Source organism: Dendrobates tinctorius, unplaced genomic scaffold (genome assembly GCF_039654945.1).
Source record: "Dendrobates tinctorius isolate UK_male_01 unplaced genomic scaffold, ASM3965494v1 ptg000008l, whole genome shotgun sequence".
Taxonomy (NCBI): domain Eukaryota; kingdom Metazoa; phylum Chordata; class Amphibia; order Anura; family Dendrobatidae; genus Dendrobates; species Dendrobates tinctorius.
Genome location: NW_027361676.1, coordinates 56162662 through 56183061, shown reverse-complemented (window position 1 = coordinate 56183061; position 20400 = coordinate 56162662). Strand labels below are relative to the sequence as shown.

General features: G+C 44.6%; 1 protein-coding gene across 7 annotated transcripts in view; it reads right to left on the bottom strand.

Annotated features, from left to right (window-relative positions):
* WDR17 (WD repeat domain 17) overlaps nt 1–20400 on the bottom strand; it is a 217495-nt gene that overhangs the window by 137788 nt on the left and 59307 nt on the right. For all 7 annotated transcript variants that reach the window (XR_012232611.1, XM_073577634.1, XM_073577644.1 and 4 more), the window contains 3 exons: nt 12028–12156; nt 1540–1723; nt 1000–1230 (listed from right to left, as the gene is read on the bottom strand). Coding sequence is in view for 6 of the 7 variants with exons in the window: in XM_073577665.1 (XP_073433766.1) it covers nt 1000–1230; nt 1540–1723; nt 12028–12156 (544 nt within the window). In the remaining variant the exon portion in view is untranslated. The remainder of the gene's footprint in view (nt 1–999; nt 1231–1539; nt 1724–12027; nt 12157–20400) is intronic.

The window sequence follows — 20400 nt, the reverse complement described above, 5'->3', positions numbered from 1 at the left end:
AGACACCTAATTTAAGGATCTATTAACCTCAAAAAACAAGTTTATTTTGTTTTTTACTTACTTATATAGCGCCATTAATTCCACAGCGCTGTACATTATCACGGTCCCTCATTGGGGACAAAATCTAGATTCCCTAGATTGTCTTTGGAGTGTGGGAGGAAACTGAAGCACCCAGACAAAACCCACGCAAACACGAAGAGAACATAATGCATAGGTTTTCCTAAGTGGGATTTGAACCCATGACCCCAGGACTGTAAAGTTACAATGCTAATCAGTGAGACACCATGCTGCCCATTTTTCCATAGGATAGCTGGCTGACTTCAATGTCTATGAAGATGCACTCAACATTTCTATATGCAATGAATGGACTGGAGGCTAAGCATGCGCCATTCAAACCGGGACCCAGAAGCCTGTTTTTGTGGTTCCAAAGCCCCAATTTCGGAATCGATGGGGGTCCCAGCTGTGGAACTCTCATAAAGTTATCCCCTATCCTAATAGGTACAGTGGATAACTTTTTTGGGGGTGAATAACCCTTTAAACTATGTTCACAGTGACCCTAAAGAGGTGATTTTATTTTAGGTAACTGTGAAAGGGGCTGCTTTTCGCAGAAAGGAGCTCATCTGAACAGGCATACATTGTTAGTGCACTTAAAGGCGTTGTCCGTCAAAGAAAATGCATTTTAAGCAATAGATCTTTGTATAATAAGTTCCACAATTGTATGGGTTAAAAGAAAAATCTTCCTGTGCTGAGATAATCATATAAATGTGTCCCTGTTATGCACTGTGTAATGGCTTATATTCCAAAATCTATTAATCATAGATCAGGTTCATAGGCATAGTCATGTTCCATTTAATCTAGTCTCCAACCATGGCCAGTGATCAATCTTTCAAGAAAACAGAACATCCTCTGAATATTTGTACATTGAACGGAAATCTGAAAGTCTGGGTGTAGTGCCTTACATTTACAGAAACTTTTTCTAGTTTTACTAGCATATTTTACCTGGCTGAAAAATAGACAAGCTTCCATCGGTGTGCCCAAATACCACTTTTCCTTTTTTCCTCGGATGCCACCGAAACAAGCAAATATCTGAGAGAAAGCTATGTGCTTCCTTGTGAACGGCCACACCACTGTCAGGTCCAGAGATAGTCCAGATATACAGAGGACCTCTGTGTGATACAAAGGCCACAGTATCCCCAGAATTCCAGCACCAACTAAGAGAAGCGGGCATTCCTAGGTATGTGAATTAAAACAACATATCAGAGCATATTATATCAAGAATACATATAATAAACCTATTATATTCAGTTAACAAATACATGTGGCATGGAATTTTTACTTAAAAGTAGAGAATATGGTGCGTCACAACGGCACCATATGGTGGCACATGTTGTGCCCTAGGCACATTAGTTTCTTCTGGTCGTCAAAAGCTACAGTCACAAATTACAGAAACCAATAGATGCCAAGAGCTATTCAGTTGCCAAAAATCATTGTCATTATTTAAAGCATGATTTGTAGTTGCATTACTGTTTGTCATCTTACCTTTTGTACTGTCAAGTCTGGCGACAACTTTCTGTTCCGCTACATTCCAGATGATCACTAAATTGTCTGCACTTGCACTTGCAAACATGTCGGGGTTGTGGGGACACCAGGAGATGGCTGTGATTGTTTTTTTATGTTCTGACATGATTGCACGAAGCTTAAATTCATTGTACCGGTGATCAAGCTTGTAGAATAGAGATTGAAGAGTTAGTAAGAAGAGCGGACAAAAGATGAATAACTTACTTTTTCGCTTTCTGTGAAGGTTCTGTGCAAAAGACTTTTCCACTAATTTATCAATCAGTTTCTATTAGAATTCTGGTACAAAACTGCATGAAATGTTGTAAGATTTTTGGGCAACTCATCAATGCACAAAATATTGTGATTTTTACCGTTTGTAATGAGCTTAGCAGGGTGCATGGCCAAATGCGGCCAACAAATGAGAGGTAAACTATAAGAGATATGTCCTCCAGCCTATGACAGCTGAAAGAGGCAAAATTCATTGCCAGTCTTGATTAATTGAGGCCTCAACGCTTTACTACAATGTTAAATCCTTCGTGACGGAGCCAATTGTGACCTTAATGATCAGGCCAAATCTTTTAAATGTGACCATTGTCACTTTATCTGGTAATAATTCTGAAATGCTTCAACTGATTCGGAGACCTTTTTTTCATGACATATAGTACTTCATGTTAGTGGTATATTTTGATCAATATGATTTGCATATATTTGTGAAAATATCGAAAATCTGCCCAAAAATATTTTCAAACTTTAAATTTTTATGCCCTTAAATCAAATAGTTATACCACACAAAATAATTAATAAATAACATTATCCACATGTCTACTTTACACCTGCATAATTTTTTAAACATAATTTCTTTTCGTTTGGAAGTAAGGGTTCAAAGTTGATCAGCGATTTTCTCAACAGTTAACAAAACCATTTTTTTAAGGACCATATAACATTTGAAGTGACTTTGCAGAGACTATATGACAGAAAATACTCAAAATTGACCCCATTATAAAAACTGTACTCCTCAAGGTGCTCAAAACCACATTCAAGAAGTTAATTAACTCTTCAGATGCTTCACAGGAATTTTGGAATGTGGAAGGAAAAAAACAGGATTTTGGTTGCTTACCGTAAAATCTGTTTCTCATAGTCTTCATTGGGGGGACACAGGAACCGTGGGTGTGTGCTGCTGCCACTAGAAGGTTGACACTATGCCATGAAAAAAATGTTGCCTCCGCAGTATACACCCCTCCGACTGGCTGTAGAACAATCAGTTAGTGAAAAAGCAGTAGGAGGAGACATTATCATGTAAGTCAATCATATAATCATTACAGATAATAAACTCATGGGAGGGCACTGTGTCCCCCAATGAAGACTATGAGAAACAGATTTTACGGTAAGCAACCAAAATCCTGTTTTCTCTTTCGCCTCATTGGGGGACACAGGAACCGTGGGACGTCCAAAAGCAGTCCCTGGGGTGGGAGAAGACAGAAACTTCATTCAGGTCGGAGAACTCACCACTGCTGCCTGCAAAATTCTTCTGCCTAGGCTGGCATCTGCTAAAGCATAGGTATGAACCTTATAGAACCTTGATAAGGTATGCACGGATAACCATGTAGCTGCTTTGCACAACTTCATGGCTGATGCTCTATTGTGTACCGCCCAGGAAGCGCCCACCGCCCGGGTTGAATGGGCCTTGACCCCAGCAGGGGACAGCCTGTTCTTCAATCGGTAGGCTTCCAGAATTGCCATTCTGATCCAGCGGGCAACTGCATTAGAGGCCGGCAGGCCTCTTCTCACCCCATTGGGAATAACAAACAGTGAGTCTGCCTTCCTGAAGGGAGTGGTCCTAGGCAGATAGACCCTTATCGCCCTGACCAGGTCTAGCTTATTCAAAGAACGCTCCAGACGATGGATTGGGGCGGGACAAAATGACGGAAGGATTATCCTCGTTCAGGTGGAAGGCCGATACCACGTTGGGAAGAAAGTCAGGAGGAGGTCGCAAAACAACCTTGTCCTGGTGCATAATCAAAAATGGAGGGTGACAGGACAGTGCCACCATTCTGAAACCCGCCTAATAGAGGTGATGGCTATGAGAAATACCACCTTCCAGGACAACAAAGACATGGGAGCTTCCTGGAGGGGTTCAAAGTTTCTTCTCAGTATTGCGGTTTCAACGACCATGCCGTCAAATTGAGCAACCGAGAATTCGGGTGGTAAAACGGCCCCTGGGCCAGGAGATCTGGTCTGTCGGGAAGTCTCCAGGGGGGGCCTGAGAGAAGATTGATAATTTCTGCGAACCAGGCCCTCCTGGGCCAGTACGGGGCGATCAATATGACCGGCACCCCTTCCGCCTTGATCTTCTTTAGCAATCTGGGCAGGAGAGGAAGGGGAGGGAACAGGTAAGAGTGTCTGAACTGTGTCCAGGGAATGACCAGCGCGTCAACCCCTATTGCTAGAGGATCGCGGCACCTTGAGACAAACTGTTGGACCCTTCTGTTCTGTCAAGACGCCAGAAGGTCCACATCTGGAGTCCCCCATAACCGGCATATCTGATGGAACACGTCCTGATGCAAGGACCATTCTCCTACTGCGAGCCCCTCCCGACTGAGGAAGTCGGCGGCCGTGTTGTCTGTGCCGGGAATGTAAACTGCTGAAATTGCCGGAACCGCGGTTTCCGCCCAGTTGAAGATTCTGAATACCTCAGCCAATGCCCGGGGACTCTTGGTTCCCCTTGGTGATTGATGTATGCCACCGCTGTGCCATTGTCCGTTTGAATCCAGACTGGCTGGTCCTTGAGGTATCTTTCCCAATGTAAGAGTGCTAGAAAGACTGCCCTCAGTTCTAGAATATTGATAGTGAGGATTCTCACCTTGACCATCGTTCCTGGACCGTCAGGTGACGAAATACCGCACCCCAGCCCAGGAGACTAGCATCTGTAGTTACCCCCTGCCAGTGGACAGGGGCAAGGGCCATCACAGATGAACGAGGGGGGAGGTCAGCCACCACTTGAGGACGAGGGGGGAGGTCAGCCACCACTTGAGGGACTGCCTGGTCTGAATGGAAGGGAGGAAGGGGCGATTCAGCGAAGAGATGGACCTGTCCCACTGAAGGATGTTTCTCTGCAGTATCCTAGAACGGAACAGGGCAAACGGTATTGCCTCTGAGGCTGCCACCATCCTCCCCAGGATTCTCATGGCAGCGCGAAAAGATAGGAGTCGGAATTTTAACAGAGAGCGAATGGAGGGTAACCCACTTTCTTTCTGGGAGAAAAACCCTTGAGCGGTGGGTGTCGATTAGCATCCCTAAGAACTCTAGGCGTTGTGTTGGCGTAAGGTGGGATTTTTCCCTGTTGACGATCCAACCAAACCGGGACAGCGTGTTTAGAACCACTACTAGGCTTTCATGGGCCTGGGCAAAGGAGGGTGCTTTGACAAGAATATCGTCGAGATATGGTACTAATACTATGCCTCTGACCCTTAATATAGCTACCATTGCTGCAATAATTTTTGTAAAAATTCTGGGGGCTGTTGCCAGCCCAAATGGCAGGGCCACACCTGGAAATGCTGCTGCTGGACAGCGAAACGCAAAAACCTTTGATGTCCCCGAAAAATGGGGATGTGCAGGAAGGCGTCACGGATATCTATGGAACATAGGAATTCCTTATCCTCCATAGACGTAATTACCGACCGAATCGACTCCATCCTGAAATGGAGTAAGCGGACCCATTTGTTTAGCCATTTTTAGGTCTAGTATGGCACGAACTTAGCCATCCTTTTTTAGTATCACAAACAGGTTTGAGTAAAAGCCGGTAAAACGTTCCTGCTCAGGAACGGGGATGATTACTCCTGCGCTGAGGAGAGAGTCGACTGTCGCAAAAAAACTAAGGCCATGGTAGCGTCTTTTGGTGGTCGTGATAGAAAAAAACGGCCTTGCGGAAGCGCGTTGAAGTCTATCTTGCATCCTGTGGATACCACCTCCTTTACCCAGGTATCCTCTACTGAACTCTGCCAGATATCTCTGAAGAGAAGGCGGCCTTCTAGTCTGTGAGAGGGACTGAGAAGGGAGTTGGATTCCCTGCCGGCGTCAGGCTGAAGAGACTCTACCCGGCCCTGACCTGGTAGCTCTGCTGTTGGAACTGCAGGGATGCCATGAAGGAGTGGCCCGAAAGGATACCCTCCTCCTATCTCAAGGTGCTTGCGACCTCTGTGGGCCCTGAGCATAAACGCTTGTCGCTGTGGCATGACGAAAGGGCTGAAAGGGTTTGGCCTTACATTTGAAAACATATCGATGAGGCTTGGCCTGAGGAAGAAGGGAGCTTGTACCCCCCGTTGCATCCTTAATGATCTGATCTAACATTGACCCAAAGAGTCAGGAACCCTGAAAAGGCAGATTTGTCAGTGATTTCTTTGAGGACAAATCAGCCTGCCAAGCCTTTAGCCAGACCATCCGCCGGACGGTTACCACGTTGCTGGATGCTTGAGCTGCGCAAGACGCGGTGTCCAGGGCTGCTGATACCATATACCTCCCGGCATAAGAGATTTGATCTGCGAACTCTGCTAGTTCTGCTGGTGGGGCCCATTCCGTAACAGATTTAGCTACCCAGGCTGAGGCGAAGGCCGGACACAATGTAGCGGCTGCTGCCTCAAAGGCGGATTTTGCCAGGGATTCTATCCTTTTATCACTGGGATCTTTTAAGGGCTGCCCCACTGGCAATTGGGAGGACTGTATTGGTAGAGAGTCTGGACACTGGTGGATCCACCGAAGGGGAGGCGGTCCAGTTGGCGGTGAGATCTGGAGGGAAAGGATATAAAATCCCAAAACGGTTTCCCCTCTGAAACCGCCTGGTTGGGTTTTCCCTTTCCCTGGCCAACACTTCCTCAAAATCCTTGTGGAAGGCGAAGACCCTGGAGGGGGACTTATGACGCATAAATGAAAAAGCCTGATCATTAGGTTTTGATGTGGAGTCCCCAATGTTAAAGGTGTCATTGACTGCGGCAATAAGGCCCTGAACCATATCCTTGACGCCCTGGGACTGTTCTGGACCGTACTCAGAACCCTCCTCCGAGTGTGTCTCTGATAATGCCTAGCCTGATTCCAGGAAGGAGGACCTGGAGGAGGCAGACGGCCAGAGGAATTCTGGCGGTGAGATGGAGTGAGAAGGGGACCTGGGTTGGTGGTCCTGTCTAAACCTTTTACAGCCTCTAGAAGGTCCAAAATAGGGCTCCTTCGATGCGCCTGTGTCCACTGGAGTCTGAAGTTGCAATCTGTCAAGCACCGTTACCAAGGTCTGTGATACCTTGGTAAGGTCGGCCACGGACTTGGATAAGGAAGAGGCTCATCCTGGACACTCACTGTATCACGTGGCAATGGATGGCCCCTGGACGGCAGGCAGGGCGGCTTCATCCTGCTCCAGGGATAATGCGGGAACTCTGGCAGGCAAGGCGGGGGGGCTGAACCTGCTCTCTAGCGTAGATGACACCGTGGTTCTGCTGCAATCTGAGCAGAGTGGGGAGGACTGACCCGAAGGAAGCCTGATATTGCACTTGGTGCATACAAAATATTTGACCATGGTAGCTGAAACGGATGAGGAGGAGCGGGACTGCTCTCTCTTGGGAATACTGACAGGCTTTTACCTGGTGCCGACCGTTGGGGGTAAAAAGCGGAGTGAGGGAGCAACCTGTAGTGCAATACTCACATACCCACGACCTGTGTCCCCACCGCAGCTGCCGCCCGAAGGCTGATGGGGGGGAGAGAGAGAGAGGTGAACAGTCCCATCGCTGCCTAGAAGGTTTATGAAATCCCTGCCCAGAACCGGTGGGCGGGGCCCTGCTCTGGCTTCCTGGAGCACCAAGATGGCGCTGGTACAGGAAGAGGAAGCCGAGGGGCGGAGCCTACCCCGGAAGCCAGGATCTGGCGTCGGCTGTGCTGGGCTCTGCCGCTGGAGTCCGGGACCATAATGCTGGAGGAGGCTGGAACCGCGCTGCACCAACGTGCTTGAAAGTAAGTGTTGGCTCTTAAAACAAGTTTAGAGCCACGGGCTGCAAGCCAGGGTAAAACAAAAGAAAAAAGGAGAGTCCCCTCTTCTTTTTTTTTTTTTTTTATACTGCACCCGGGCCCTGATTGGAGCAGTCCTGTCAGGGCCTGCACCCGGGCCCTGACAGGAGGATTTATGTAAACTAGAAGCTTGGGCTGATAAATGGCAAATTAGCTTTAATGGGGATAAATGTAAGGTCATGCACTTGCGTAGAACGAACAAGATGTATAATTATGTGCTTAATTGTAAAACTGGGCAAAACTGTCACTGAAAAAGACCTGGTTGTATGGGTGGACGACAAACTCACATTTAGTGGCCAGTGTCAGGCAGCTGCTGCAAAGGTAAATAAATTAATGGGATGCATTAAAAGAGGCATAGATGCTCATGAGGAGAACATAATTTTACCTCTATATAAGTCACTAGGGCGACCACACTTAGAATACTGCGTACAGTTCTGGTCTCCGGTGTATAAGAAAGACATAGCTGAACTGGAGCGGGTGCAGAGAAGAGCGACCAAGGTTATTAGGGAACTAGGGGGTCTGCAATACCAAGACAGGTTATTACACCTAGGGTTTTTTAGTTTGGAAAATCGAAGGCTTAGGGGTGATCTTATTACAATGTATAAATATATGCGGGGACAATCCAAAGACCTTTCTAATGATCTTTTTACTCTTAGACCTGTGACGGGGACAAGGGGGCATCCTCTACGTCTGGAGGAAAGAAGGTTTAAGCATACTCACAGACGTAGATTCTTTACTGTAAGAGCAGTGAGACTATGGAACTCTCTGCCATATGATGTTGTAATGAGTGATTCCCTACTAAAATTTAAGAAGGGCCTGGATGCCTTTCTTGAAAAGTATAATATTACAGGGGATATACACTAGTTTCCTTGATATTGCGTTGATCCAGGGAGCTAGTCTGATTGCCATATGTGGAGTCGGGAAGGTATTTTTTTTCCCCAATGCGAAGCTTACTGTTTGCCACATGGGGTTTTTTTGCCTTCCTCTGGATCAACATGTTAGGGCAAGTTAGGATAGGATATGGGTTGAACTAGATGGACTTAAAGTCTTCCTTCAACCTTAATAACTATGTTACTATGTTACATTCAGCCTAGGGCAGCTGGTGACCAGAATAAAAAACGCTGCAGCCTCTTACCTCCAGCTCACCCCGTAACAAGGGACGGTTGTCTGCATGAAAAGATTGCTGTCCCAAACCTTTTCTGCAGGGCGTCTCTCTCTATCATCAGGCTCTGGAGGGCGAGTGATGGGAGACGAAGGTCAGGACCAGAAGCGGCCACCTGAACACGAGTCCGTGTTAGGGGTTAGGGTCCTGCCAATGGGATTCATGAGAATACAGGGTGGCAGTACATGACGTACTCATAATCCTGTTGTGGGAATACAGATGTAGCATGTCTACTCTGTATGCCTCCATGGTTACCTGAAAAGGAACGACGCACATTGAGGTAGGCATGGGTCTGTGAGAGACGCCTGTCCACCTCCTGCTGACACTAAGCAAAACTGATTGTCCTACAGCCGGTCGGAGGGGTGTATACTGCAGAGGCAGAGCTAACATTTTTTTCGTGGCATAGTGTCAACCTCCTAGTGGCAGCAGCACACACCCACGGTTCCTGTGTCCCCCAATTAGACGAAAGAGAAAATAGCATTTTACTTTTTTCCACAATAATTTTACTTTAGCCCCCAAATGTTTTATTTTCACATGGGTAACATGAAAAAAAGAACCCAGTTTGTTGTGCAATTCCTCCAGAGTACGCCAATATGTGGGGAAAACTACTGCAGGGCATGGAAGGGAAGGAGCGCCATTTGACTTTTTTAATGCAAAATTTGCTGGAATCATTAGCGGATGCCATGTTCGGTTTGGAGAGCCCCTGATGTGCCTAAACAGTTGAAACTCGCTCACAAGTGACACCATTTTGGAAACTAGATCACTGAAGGAGTGTATCTAGATATGTGGCGACCACCTTAAACCCACAGGTGCTTCACAGTTTATAACATTGAAATGTAAAAATGAAAATATAAATTTTTCCCGTAAAAAAGTCACAAGAGAGAAAAATAATTTTAATAGCAGGCACACTTTTTGTTTATCACCGTTATTCATTGAATACCGGTGATTACGTGATCGGGGACTGGAAAATCTGACTCTGATCATGTTCTCCAGATTTTCGGACTCTGGGGGGCGCTATAGGCTTATTCCTGATCACCATTTTAAAACAGTGATGAGGGAATAAGGCCCCTTAGCGGTTGCTGTTGCAATATATATTGGCGGTCGTTAAGGGGTTAAAGACGACCTGTCACCAGGTCAAAAGTGTTCAGTTTTAGCTCTTATTTTGTTCCTGCTGCTCCCCTGAGCAATTCAGTTTTTGTTGATTTTTTAAATCCGCCTAATGGTGCCAGAGATATGGGCTTTCTTATGTAGCGAACATTTTTTTGGTCTTTACCGATGAGGCGTTGATCATTTGTAATGATGCAGAGCAGCCTAAAGACAAGCACCCAGAGAATCATGTCAGCACCGACCCCTTGGTAAAGACCATACAAATTAGCACTAAACAAAAAGGTCCGTATATCTGGAACCGTATGGTGGATTTAACAAACAACTAAAAAATTTAATAGTGAGACTAAAATAAGAGCACAAATTGGTCACTGGTGACAGGTCCTCCTTAACCAGTTTACTACCTACTTCTCTCACTGAAATGATTTGTTCTCCTAAGAGAATGAGTCTGTATTTTTAGCTTTGCTTTAGATTCGCATGAGGACTCTCATGTGTTCCTACTGAGACCAGCCGTTTTTCCACTTACAAAGTATCACACTTAATATTGGGCTCCTTTCAACACTCCCTGATTGCTTCTAATTTTGCATAATAAGAATACAGTGGACACTTCTGTAATAATATTGATTGGCTGCCAGGCGATCATTGAAAATTGAAATTATTGTAACTTAGGTCAAAATGCTACGGAAAATAAGTAATTGGTCCCAGAGCTCCAAAATGTAAATAATGACTAAAGAAAAAATACCTTAGGTTCAGAACGGCGTATGAAAACTAATCAGATATTAACTCAGAAAAAAGGCTGAAAAAGACTAAAAAACCATCTAGTATACACAAAGCCTCACATGAAAAATCCTTTCTATTTTGTGGACAGGAGCTTATTCAGGGTCTTGGACAGTTCAAAGCCCTTGCCTAGTTTCAGAGCAACTTACCCTAATACTGTACAGATCACATAGTACCTTAACCTTACTACACAACGCCACTAGACAGTCAATCTGTCCACACACTGTAATAATAAAGGTATTCTGCCACAGAAATGTCCCATCTTTTTTAGCTGGTTCTCCTAGGCAATCACACGTGACTCCAATCCAGCCGATCTAAGTAGTAAAGTTTCTCCTTGTGGAGAGTTCCAAATCAACATATGGAGACTTAAACGTCATGAAATTCTCCTCTGGGAATTTAAATAAGCAAACAGCCTCTTCAGCAAGAACTTTACACTTTACATCCCCTATCCAAAGCCTCTCAATAAGCTAAATCAGACGACCTGCTTTGCACTGATGAGGGGCAAGCAACCTGAAATATATGTCTGCAAATGGAGTGTCTGGTTTGGCTTCTTATCCTAAATCATGTGGGAAGGCTCAAAAAAGGGTCGATACTGACTTTTAGGATTGCTACATCCAATAGGTGCACTACAGTTAAAGTCCTATTTTCCAACTCAAAGGCACGTCTGAGGCATTGAATCAATGAGTCAGGAAAGTCCATTTTGTGTTGAAAATTGTAACCTAAGGCCTCTTTCACACATCCGTTTTGTGCCGTCAGGCGAGATCCGGCTTTTTTTTGTAAAACCGGATCCGGCGAAATGCAATGCCGGATCCGGTTTTTCCCCATTGACTTGTATTAGCGCCGGATCACGCCGGATGGCATTGCGGTTCGTCCGTTTTTTGCCGGATCCGGCTATTTGTCTCATTACGGCGTCTGGAAAAAACGGCTACTGTAACGTTTTTTTGTCTCCGGCGAAAAAGCCGGAAGCGCCGGATCTGACCCTTCCGGCTTTTTGCCACAATGAAAGTCTATGGGCGCCGGAATGCGCCGGATCCAACAAAAGACGGATCCAGCCACCGGATCCGTTTTTTTAAGTCTGCGCATGCTCAGATCCAATTGACCAGCCCCCAGGAAACAGATATAACCTGCTAGACGGATCCGGCAGAAAAACAGATCCGTTTCTACAGTTCTCCAAAATTTACGCCGGATCCGTTTTTTCTAAAAATAGCCGGATCCTGCCTGACGGCAAAAAACTGATGTGTGAAAGTAGCCAAAGCCATTGTAACTTGACTATTTAAAAAAATGAATGAGAGGCTGCAAGACTAGTTATCATAAAATAAACAAGGTAAAATTCATAGAATATTATTAGGACTTTTTGAATTATTAGATTTTTCTATACTTACTTGATACACATATATAGCCAATGTGGCACAATAGGCAAATCGGTCTCCACTAGCGGCGCAGACATCTTTGTTCCATGGCTGGCACCCTGCAGCCAACAGGCCAACTTGCTTTACTTGCGACATCTTTGTCTGGAACGATAAAATTAAATGACTTTATTGTTTACATTCCCTCCAAACGTTATGCAGTTAATGCGATTTATAGAACAAAAAGCATATGTGTCACTGCAGGGAAAATACAGCCTTCCATGGCAGGCATTCAAGAGAAAGGCAGACAATGTAATACAAGCATACAGCAGGTCCGCCAGCAGAGCCACTGATAGAGAGTAAAGAGACGCACCCTAGTGAAACATATGGAAGGATTGCCTTGGTGAGAACCTCGTTTGATAGAAACCTGTCAGCGGATTCATTCTGTCCAAGCCCGGGCAGCAGAAATCAGAGGCGGCATGATGGCAGCCAAGTATATTTTTTTTCTGAAATACTCCGGGTTTTAGGGAATATATAGATTTGAAAAGCTGGCCATGGTCCATAGCCAGAAACGAGACTAGTCTGTTGTTGTACCCACTCAGGTCTTCTAAACACGGATTAAAGTGATTGACAGGTCTTGTCCATGTATGTAGATAGAGACCTGTCAATCACTTGGAGTGGATGTAAGAAGAAGGCTATTGCATGTTCTGTATTTATTTGTGGATGTGAAAGCACAGTACATAGACAATCAGATTAAAAAAAAAAAAAAAAAAAACTTCTTGGCTGGGCTTCTTTAAAGCACAAATGACCAGGTTGAAGTTTTTTATAACACCTAAATAATTAGAAAATACAATTATGTTGAAAGTTCAAGAGAAAAAAATGTATAACATCAAGATGGAGCATATTGCATAAATAATGTACAGTACGTCATTGATAAGGCATTTGGAGGGTATCACTGGTGACCAATCAAACCCCATTGTTTCAAAAGGTTTAAATATAGAAAAAAATCCATATTTGCTTGGATGATATCTACAAGACTGATCCATTTTTGGGATAGGTTTTTATTAGTGATGAGTGAGTATGTTCGTTACTCGAGATTTCCGAGCATGCTTGGGTGTTTTCCGAGTATTTTGGGCGTGCTCTGAGATTTAGTTTGTGTTGCTTGACTTGCAGCTGCTAGACAGCCTGAATACCTTTGGGGATTCCCTAACAAACAGGCAATCCCTGCATGTGTTCAGGCTGTCTAGCAGCCGTAAATCATGCAGCTGCGACGGCACAAACTAAATCTCCAAGCCCGCCTAAAATACCAGAACACCAGAGCATGCTTGGAAATCTCGAGTAACAAGCATACTCGCTCATCACTAGTTTTATGTATGAGACTCCAAATATTCACATGGACTACATGCAACAAAGTCAGGATTCTCCAAGCAGCGAAAGCAGGCAATCATGTGACCATAATTAGGCTATCTGAATACTTCTGTCCACATTTCGACTAGATGTGTGCAACCTCAGACACTCAGACACTTTCAGATTCCCTACACTCATCACTGTCCCCAATCTCCTCTCTTTCCTGTCCTAATCTGGCTGTTCATCACTACAATGACACTCTTAGAAGCACCCTTGACCAAGTAGCTCCCCTCACTCTCAGAACCTCCAAACACAGAGTAAAACAGCCCTGGCTCACATCGCAAACTCAACTTCTCCAGCGATGCTCCAGGAGTGCTGAACGCCTATGGAGAAAAACCCGCACACCTGAAGACTTCATCCACTTCAAATTTATGTTAAGAACCTATAACGCTGCCCTTCACCTCGCCAAACAGACCTACTTCACCACCCTGATCTCCTCACTAGCCAACAACCCCAAGAAACTTTTTGACACTTTTCACTCCCTCCTCAGGCCAAAGGCACAATCCCCTATCACAGACATTTGTGCTGATGACCTGGCCTCCCACTTTACAGAAAAAATAGATAATATCCGTCAAGAAATCTGCTCCCAACCACCAAGTGCTGTGACTCCCATCCCTTCCTGCATCTCCCCTGGCTCATTTTCCACATTTGATCCCATCACAGAAGAAGTCTCTAGACTCCTCTCTTCTGCTCGTCCAACTACATGCACTACCGACCCCATTCCCTCACATCTCCTCCAGTCTCTCTCTCCAGTCGTCACAACACACCTAACTACAATCTTTAATCTCTCCCTCTCCTCGGGCATTTTCCCATCCTCCTTCAAACACGCCATTGTTACTCCATTACTAAAGAAACCCGCTCTCGACCCATCCTGCACAAACAATTACAGACCAGTCTCCAAGCTATCCTTCATCTCTAAACTTTTGGAACGCCTAGTTTACTCCCGCCTTACCCGTTACCTCTCCATTCACTCCCTTCTAGACCCTTCACAGTCCGGCTTCTGCCCCCTACATTCGACTGAAACTGCACTCATCAAAGTGACCAATGACCTTCTGACAGCAAAAGGTAACGGTGACCACTCTCTGCTCATTCTTCTTGACCTATCTGCAGCTTTCGATACTGTTGACCACCATCTCCTACTCTCTAGGCTCCAGTCACTAGGCATTAAGGACACTGCACTCTCCTGGTTCTCTTCCTATCTCTCTGACCGCTCCTTCAGTGTTTTGTTCTCTGGCTCCACGTCATTTCCTCTTGCTGTCGGGGTACCTCAGGGCTCAGTCCTTGGCCCCCTTCTTTTCTCTCTCTACACGGCCCCAATTGGACAGACCATCAGCAGATTTGGCTTTCAGTACCATCTTTATGCTGATGACACACAACTATACACGTCTTCCCCCGACCTTACCCCCGCTGTACTACAGAACGCCAGTGACTGTCTGTCCGCAGTCTCCAATATCATGTCCACTCTCTATCTGAAACTCATCCTCTCTAAAACTGAACTTCTTCTGCTCCCGCCGTCTACTAACCTCCCTAAATCTGACATTTCCCTCTCCGTGGGTGGTACCACAATAACACCCCGGCAGCAGGTGCGGTGTCTAGGTGTTATGTTTGACACCAATCTCTCTTTCACATCCCATATACAATCTCTTGCCCGCTCTTGCCGCTTACACCTAAAGAACATCTCTAGAATCCGCCCTTTTCTCACTATGGAAACAACAAAAACCCTCACTGTTGCATTGATCCACTCCCGCCTGGATTACTGCAACGCTCTATTTATTGCCCTCCCCGTCACTCGACTATCCCCTCTCCAGTCCATACTTAATGCAGCGGCCAGGATCGTCCATCTGGCTAATCGGTACTCGGACGCGTCCGCTCTTCGCCAGTCCTTACATTGGCTGCCCATTCATTATAGGATCCAATTCAAAGTACTTGTTCTCACCCACAAAGCTCTCCACAGTGCGGCACCCCCTTACATCTCTTCCCTCATTTCTGTCTATCGGCCTAGCCGATTGCTGCGCTCTGCAAACGTCTTTCGACTAACCTCTGCACTAATCCGTACCTCCCACTCCCGACTCCAAGACTTCTCCCGTGCTGCTCCTATCCTCTGGAATGCTCTACCTCAAGAAATCAGGACGATCCACAATTTGCATAGTTTTAGGCGCTCCCTCAAAACACACTTGTTCAGAGCGGCCTATCACGTTCACTAATCAAAGTCATTCTCTGTGTAAGTGCGTGTGTAGCTCATTCACTATCTCCATCCATCCTTCACTCCCTCAAGATGGCTGGACCTGCATTGTAAATACACAATTGTAAATACACACCTGTACTTTGTATCTCCCTCCCCTCATTGTAGATTGTAAGCTCTCACGAGCAGGGTCGTCTTATTTTGCTTGAATTATTGTATTGTGACTTGTGTTTTGAAACTGTTAAACTGTAAAGCGCTGCGGAATATGTTGGCGCTATATAAATAAAGATTATTATTATTAACCTCACTCAATGTACCGTACTTGTGTTGAGTGAAGTCGGCATGTCTAGTTGGAATGTGGCCGGAAGTATGCAAACCATCTACTTGTGATCACATAACCGCCCACTCTCACAGCTGGCACCAAAGATTCTGATGGTGTACGGGGCACATGCTGTGAGGATTCAGAAGTCTGAAGTCACATAGAGTGATTGGAGTTTTTTAGCAAAAGACCACAAAACCCCTTTAAGTTGGCAAAATTCTCTGAATTTTTAGAAGAACCCACAGTCCCAGATTCATCGCTGACTTTGTGACTTAAATTGTTCTCATAATGATTTATGGTACTTTTAAGTTTGCACCTAATTTACTAATTACATAATTATATTCCACCTTTTTTAAGCTAACTTTGCTTGGTTTTGGCTGTCTTTTTATTGTTCAACAATTTGGGAATGGTTTTCCTTATTCAGATGTTTTAGCCTAATTCATCATTTGCGACTGTTCCATATGTTGCAAACTTTTTGCGCAATTATACACTGGTGCAATAGTGGGGTAAAAAAATCTGCCATGAGACAGGTTAGTTTTACCCTAGTTTTATTTTATGCAAAATTGTCATAGTTAATATATATCTGTGATACTATAAGACTGCTCCAACTTACGGTAAAAAGAAGAAGAAAAAAAAAAAACGAAATACCCATTACTACAAGTTTGAATCTGTGATATAAAATGAGCATGCAAGTTTAAAAAAATATCAGAAAAATGTTTTGGGGGTTTTTTGTTTTCTTTTTAAAGCATGGTGTTGGCGTTTGCTGCATTGTAAGATAGTGCTAGGGATCACTCATTGTGAGATGTCGGTGGAGACATGGATTTTATGGTAAAACTAGTATTTAAAGTTAGCGGAGTCAATAAAAACTTTTTTTTCCCTGTGGGCGCTTAAGAAAGTATATCACTAGTATGGTTCTAAGAAAATTGCATATATTATTTTACATATGCAAAGAAAGGGAATTTAAGAATAACAGATTTTAACCTCTTACCGACACTGGCCGTAATGGTACACCCAATGTTGGCTTTGGTGTGTGCAGCGGGCTCAGCTATGTAACACAATCAGCATCTGCCTGTGACAATAGTATGATACCAATAGGTTTCCATATTGGTACTCTTGTGAAGCCCAATCATAGGCTGAGCTTCATAGACCGTAATACTCGGTTGTAAAAAAATAAGCAGCAAGATGGTCCTAAGCATTTATAAAAAAAAAAAAGGTTAGATTTTTGAATCACCCTCCTTTTCTTCCATTAAAAATATATAAAAATAAACATATTTCGTATAGCTGGATCTGTAAAAGTCCAATCTATCAAGACCTAAAATTAATTAAACTGTATGGCAAAAACCATAAAGAGAAAAAAAACTGAAATGCCAGGCTTGCAGTTTTTTTTGGTCACTCCAACTCTAACAAAAATGCAATTAAAACCATGCAAAACCTTGTATGTACCCCAGAATTGTTTAGAATATAAAAAATGATCGCTATCCATGCAAAAAAAAAAAAGCAAGCCCTCACACTCCTACATCAATAAAAAAAAATTCAAAAATAAAATGTTACGGGTATCAAAAAATTATGATACAATCCAATTTTTTCTGAATTTTTTTTTCACCATTTAAAAAAAAAAAAATAAATAAAAATAAATAACTTTTACAATTTGGTATCGTCTTCATACTGACATGAACAATCATGTTCATAGTTCATTTTTACTACACAACGCTATAAAACGAGACCAAAAACAACAGTGTAATTGGAAGAAGTTTTTTCATCATTTCACCGCACTTTAATTTTTTTCTCAGTTTTTCAATACATTACTTGGTAAAGTGAATGGTAACATAGTAACATAGTAATTAAGGTTGAAGGAAGACTTTAAGTCCATCTAATTAAACCCATATCCTATCCTAACCTGCCCTAACATGTTGAGCCACAGGAAAGCAAAAAAAAAAACCCACGCGGCAAACACTAAGCTCCACATTGTGGAAAAAAATTCCTTCCCGACTCCACATACGGCAATCAGACTAGTTCCCTGGATCAACACAATATCAAGGAAACTAGTGTATATAATCTATATAAATATATTCACAATGCATATAGGCACTAAAGGCCTAGAGTCTAAGGAGCCACCATGATAGGGGCGGTACCAGCTGAGACCAGATGTAAAGCTAAAGGGGAACCTGACACCTGCTGCACTGTCCACGGGCAGCATGTACCAGGGGAAAATAGGTAACAGTCTATCATATCATTTGGGGAGAGGTGGTGGGGTTTTTGCTGCACAGTTTTACACAGGTTGAAGGTATATCAGCCAGACAAATTTCACACTTATCTTGCCAAATAAGTAATAAGAAGTACTGAGGAAGTATTCCTGTGCTTTTGAGTTTATTGCACTCATACCAGCTCCCTACCAAACAGTGCACAGTAGGCTATGGGTCCATCAGCTCTCTTCCTGCTCCTCTCCAGTTTCAGGGAAGTGTCTCGCCTGATAACAGGGAGCAGAGACAAAGTTGCTGCAGACAGAACAGGTTTGGCCTTGTGGCTTCTATCGTACAGTACATCTGCAGCAGTAGCAGTACTTCGTCTCTGCCTCCTACTTATCATCTTTGTGCCGCACCATGTTTACTAGGATTGTACCTGCCTCTGCACTAGAACAGAATTCTGCTAAAGGGAATTTGTCAGCAGGTTTTCGCTACCTCATCTGAGAGCAGCATGATGTAGGTAAAGAGAATCTGAGTCCAACAAGGTATCACTTGGATTACTGGGTGCAGCCATTCTCACACAATTCGAGCTTTTAGATTTAGAATGAAGCAGAGCTGAGAAATCTAACCCCGCCCACACCAGTATACACAATGGCTATAGACCCTGAGCTGCTTATCAAAGGCAGGGGCGTGTTGGACTACCAGGCACTGGCTGCTGTGTCCCAGCAACGATAAGCTCCTAGTGCTAAAACAATCATTACAGGTAAACAAAACCCTGGAGATTGATAAAGCTATGATCACATGTCCAGTAATGATCAGTTAGAACAGTTGCAGCAAAAATAGATGACAAGGATGCCGCATTAAACGGATCAGTTATCCATTGACTCTAATTTTTTTAAAAAATCAATCTGGCAGTGAATTACAGACTAAAACATTGGGTCAGCACAACTTTTTTCTTAACGGATTTCTGCTAACTCAGTACTAATGGATCATGTGAACATAGCCTTAGAGAGGCATTGATGAAATCTGTGTTTTAACCCCTACCTCATGCGGTCTTCAGATTACATAGCAAAAACCTGCTGACAGATTCCCTTTAATCCTTTAAGGTTGGTGTAGACGCGTGATATGTAAATGGGGAGGCAGTAGTAAAATGCTAAATTGGTCATCTTATTGGAGTGTTTTTTGATGAGTGGGACGTTAAAGAGCTCACTGTATGTGACATCTGGATTACTTATGTGGCGCCCGAGGGTTCAGTTGCCACAGAGGTACTGCACCTCCTCCTGAGTTGTGGTGCCCCACCATCCAGGTGAGTTGGAGGCTCCTAACCACGCTCCAACACTCGCATCCCACACAACACGGTAGTTAAGCAAAGCCACATTGCAGCTCCCTGCTTGGAGTGTAGCAGAGCACCTTTGGTGGCTCCCTGCTTGGAGGACGAAACGTGCTGGGAGGCGGGTGGAGTTTAGAATACATAAAAGAGTGGGAAGGTTTAGAATTTCAGTCAGTCAGTCAGTCAGAGAGTCACTCAGAGGAAAGAAGATCCCTGGGAGAGGGATGGAAGAAGGAGTGCTGCAGCAGACCTCAGTGATCTGAGCCAGCTGGCACGGGAAAGGAAAGAAAGAGGACATTGAACAGAAATCTGATCTTCCATAAGAAGGAAAGACTAGTACGGAACGTAGGAGTAAAAGGGAACAGAGGACGTGGGTTAGAGGAAGAACCCTTCCTAGAGGTTCTAAGCGCAAGGCCGGGGCCCGGTCCCCGAGGTTATATGGACACTAATGGTTCTGCAGCAGACACCGATGGAGTAGTGGGCTGTAAATGCACTACTCCCATTTCTGACTTGGGGGCACAACAGCAACTTGGATAGAGAGCCGGGACTTAGGAGTAAGGCGTCCCCGAAGCAGGCTACAGCTGTCTGCCGTACAAGTATAGTTCTTGGGAACATCTGTCAGGAGGAACTCCAGTGTAACTCAGTACTAGGAGATCTTCACACTTAAAGGCGCTATAGAGGAGACGTTCAGAAAGGCACATGTTAGCGGAGTGTTGGAAGGGAGCGTCCTATCTTGCCTGGAGGTCGACTGAGTCCCTGACCCGGAGGACACAGCACGGAGGCAGGCACCTGTGTGTACTACAGACTGTGTGCAAAGCTTTGGAACTGCAAGCCCTGGTGTCCTCCATTCATTCCTGCGCCAACACACCTGGTAACGCTACATCTGGGTACCAGCTTCTACACTGCCTGTGCCTCTCAGCTACCCCTACATCTACACTGCCCTGGGACTACAGCTCCACCTGTGGGGAGCTTCACCATCTTGGCTGCA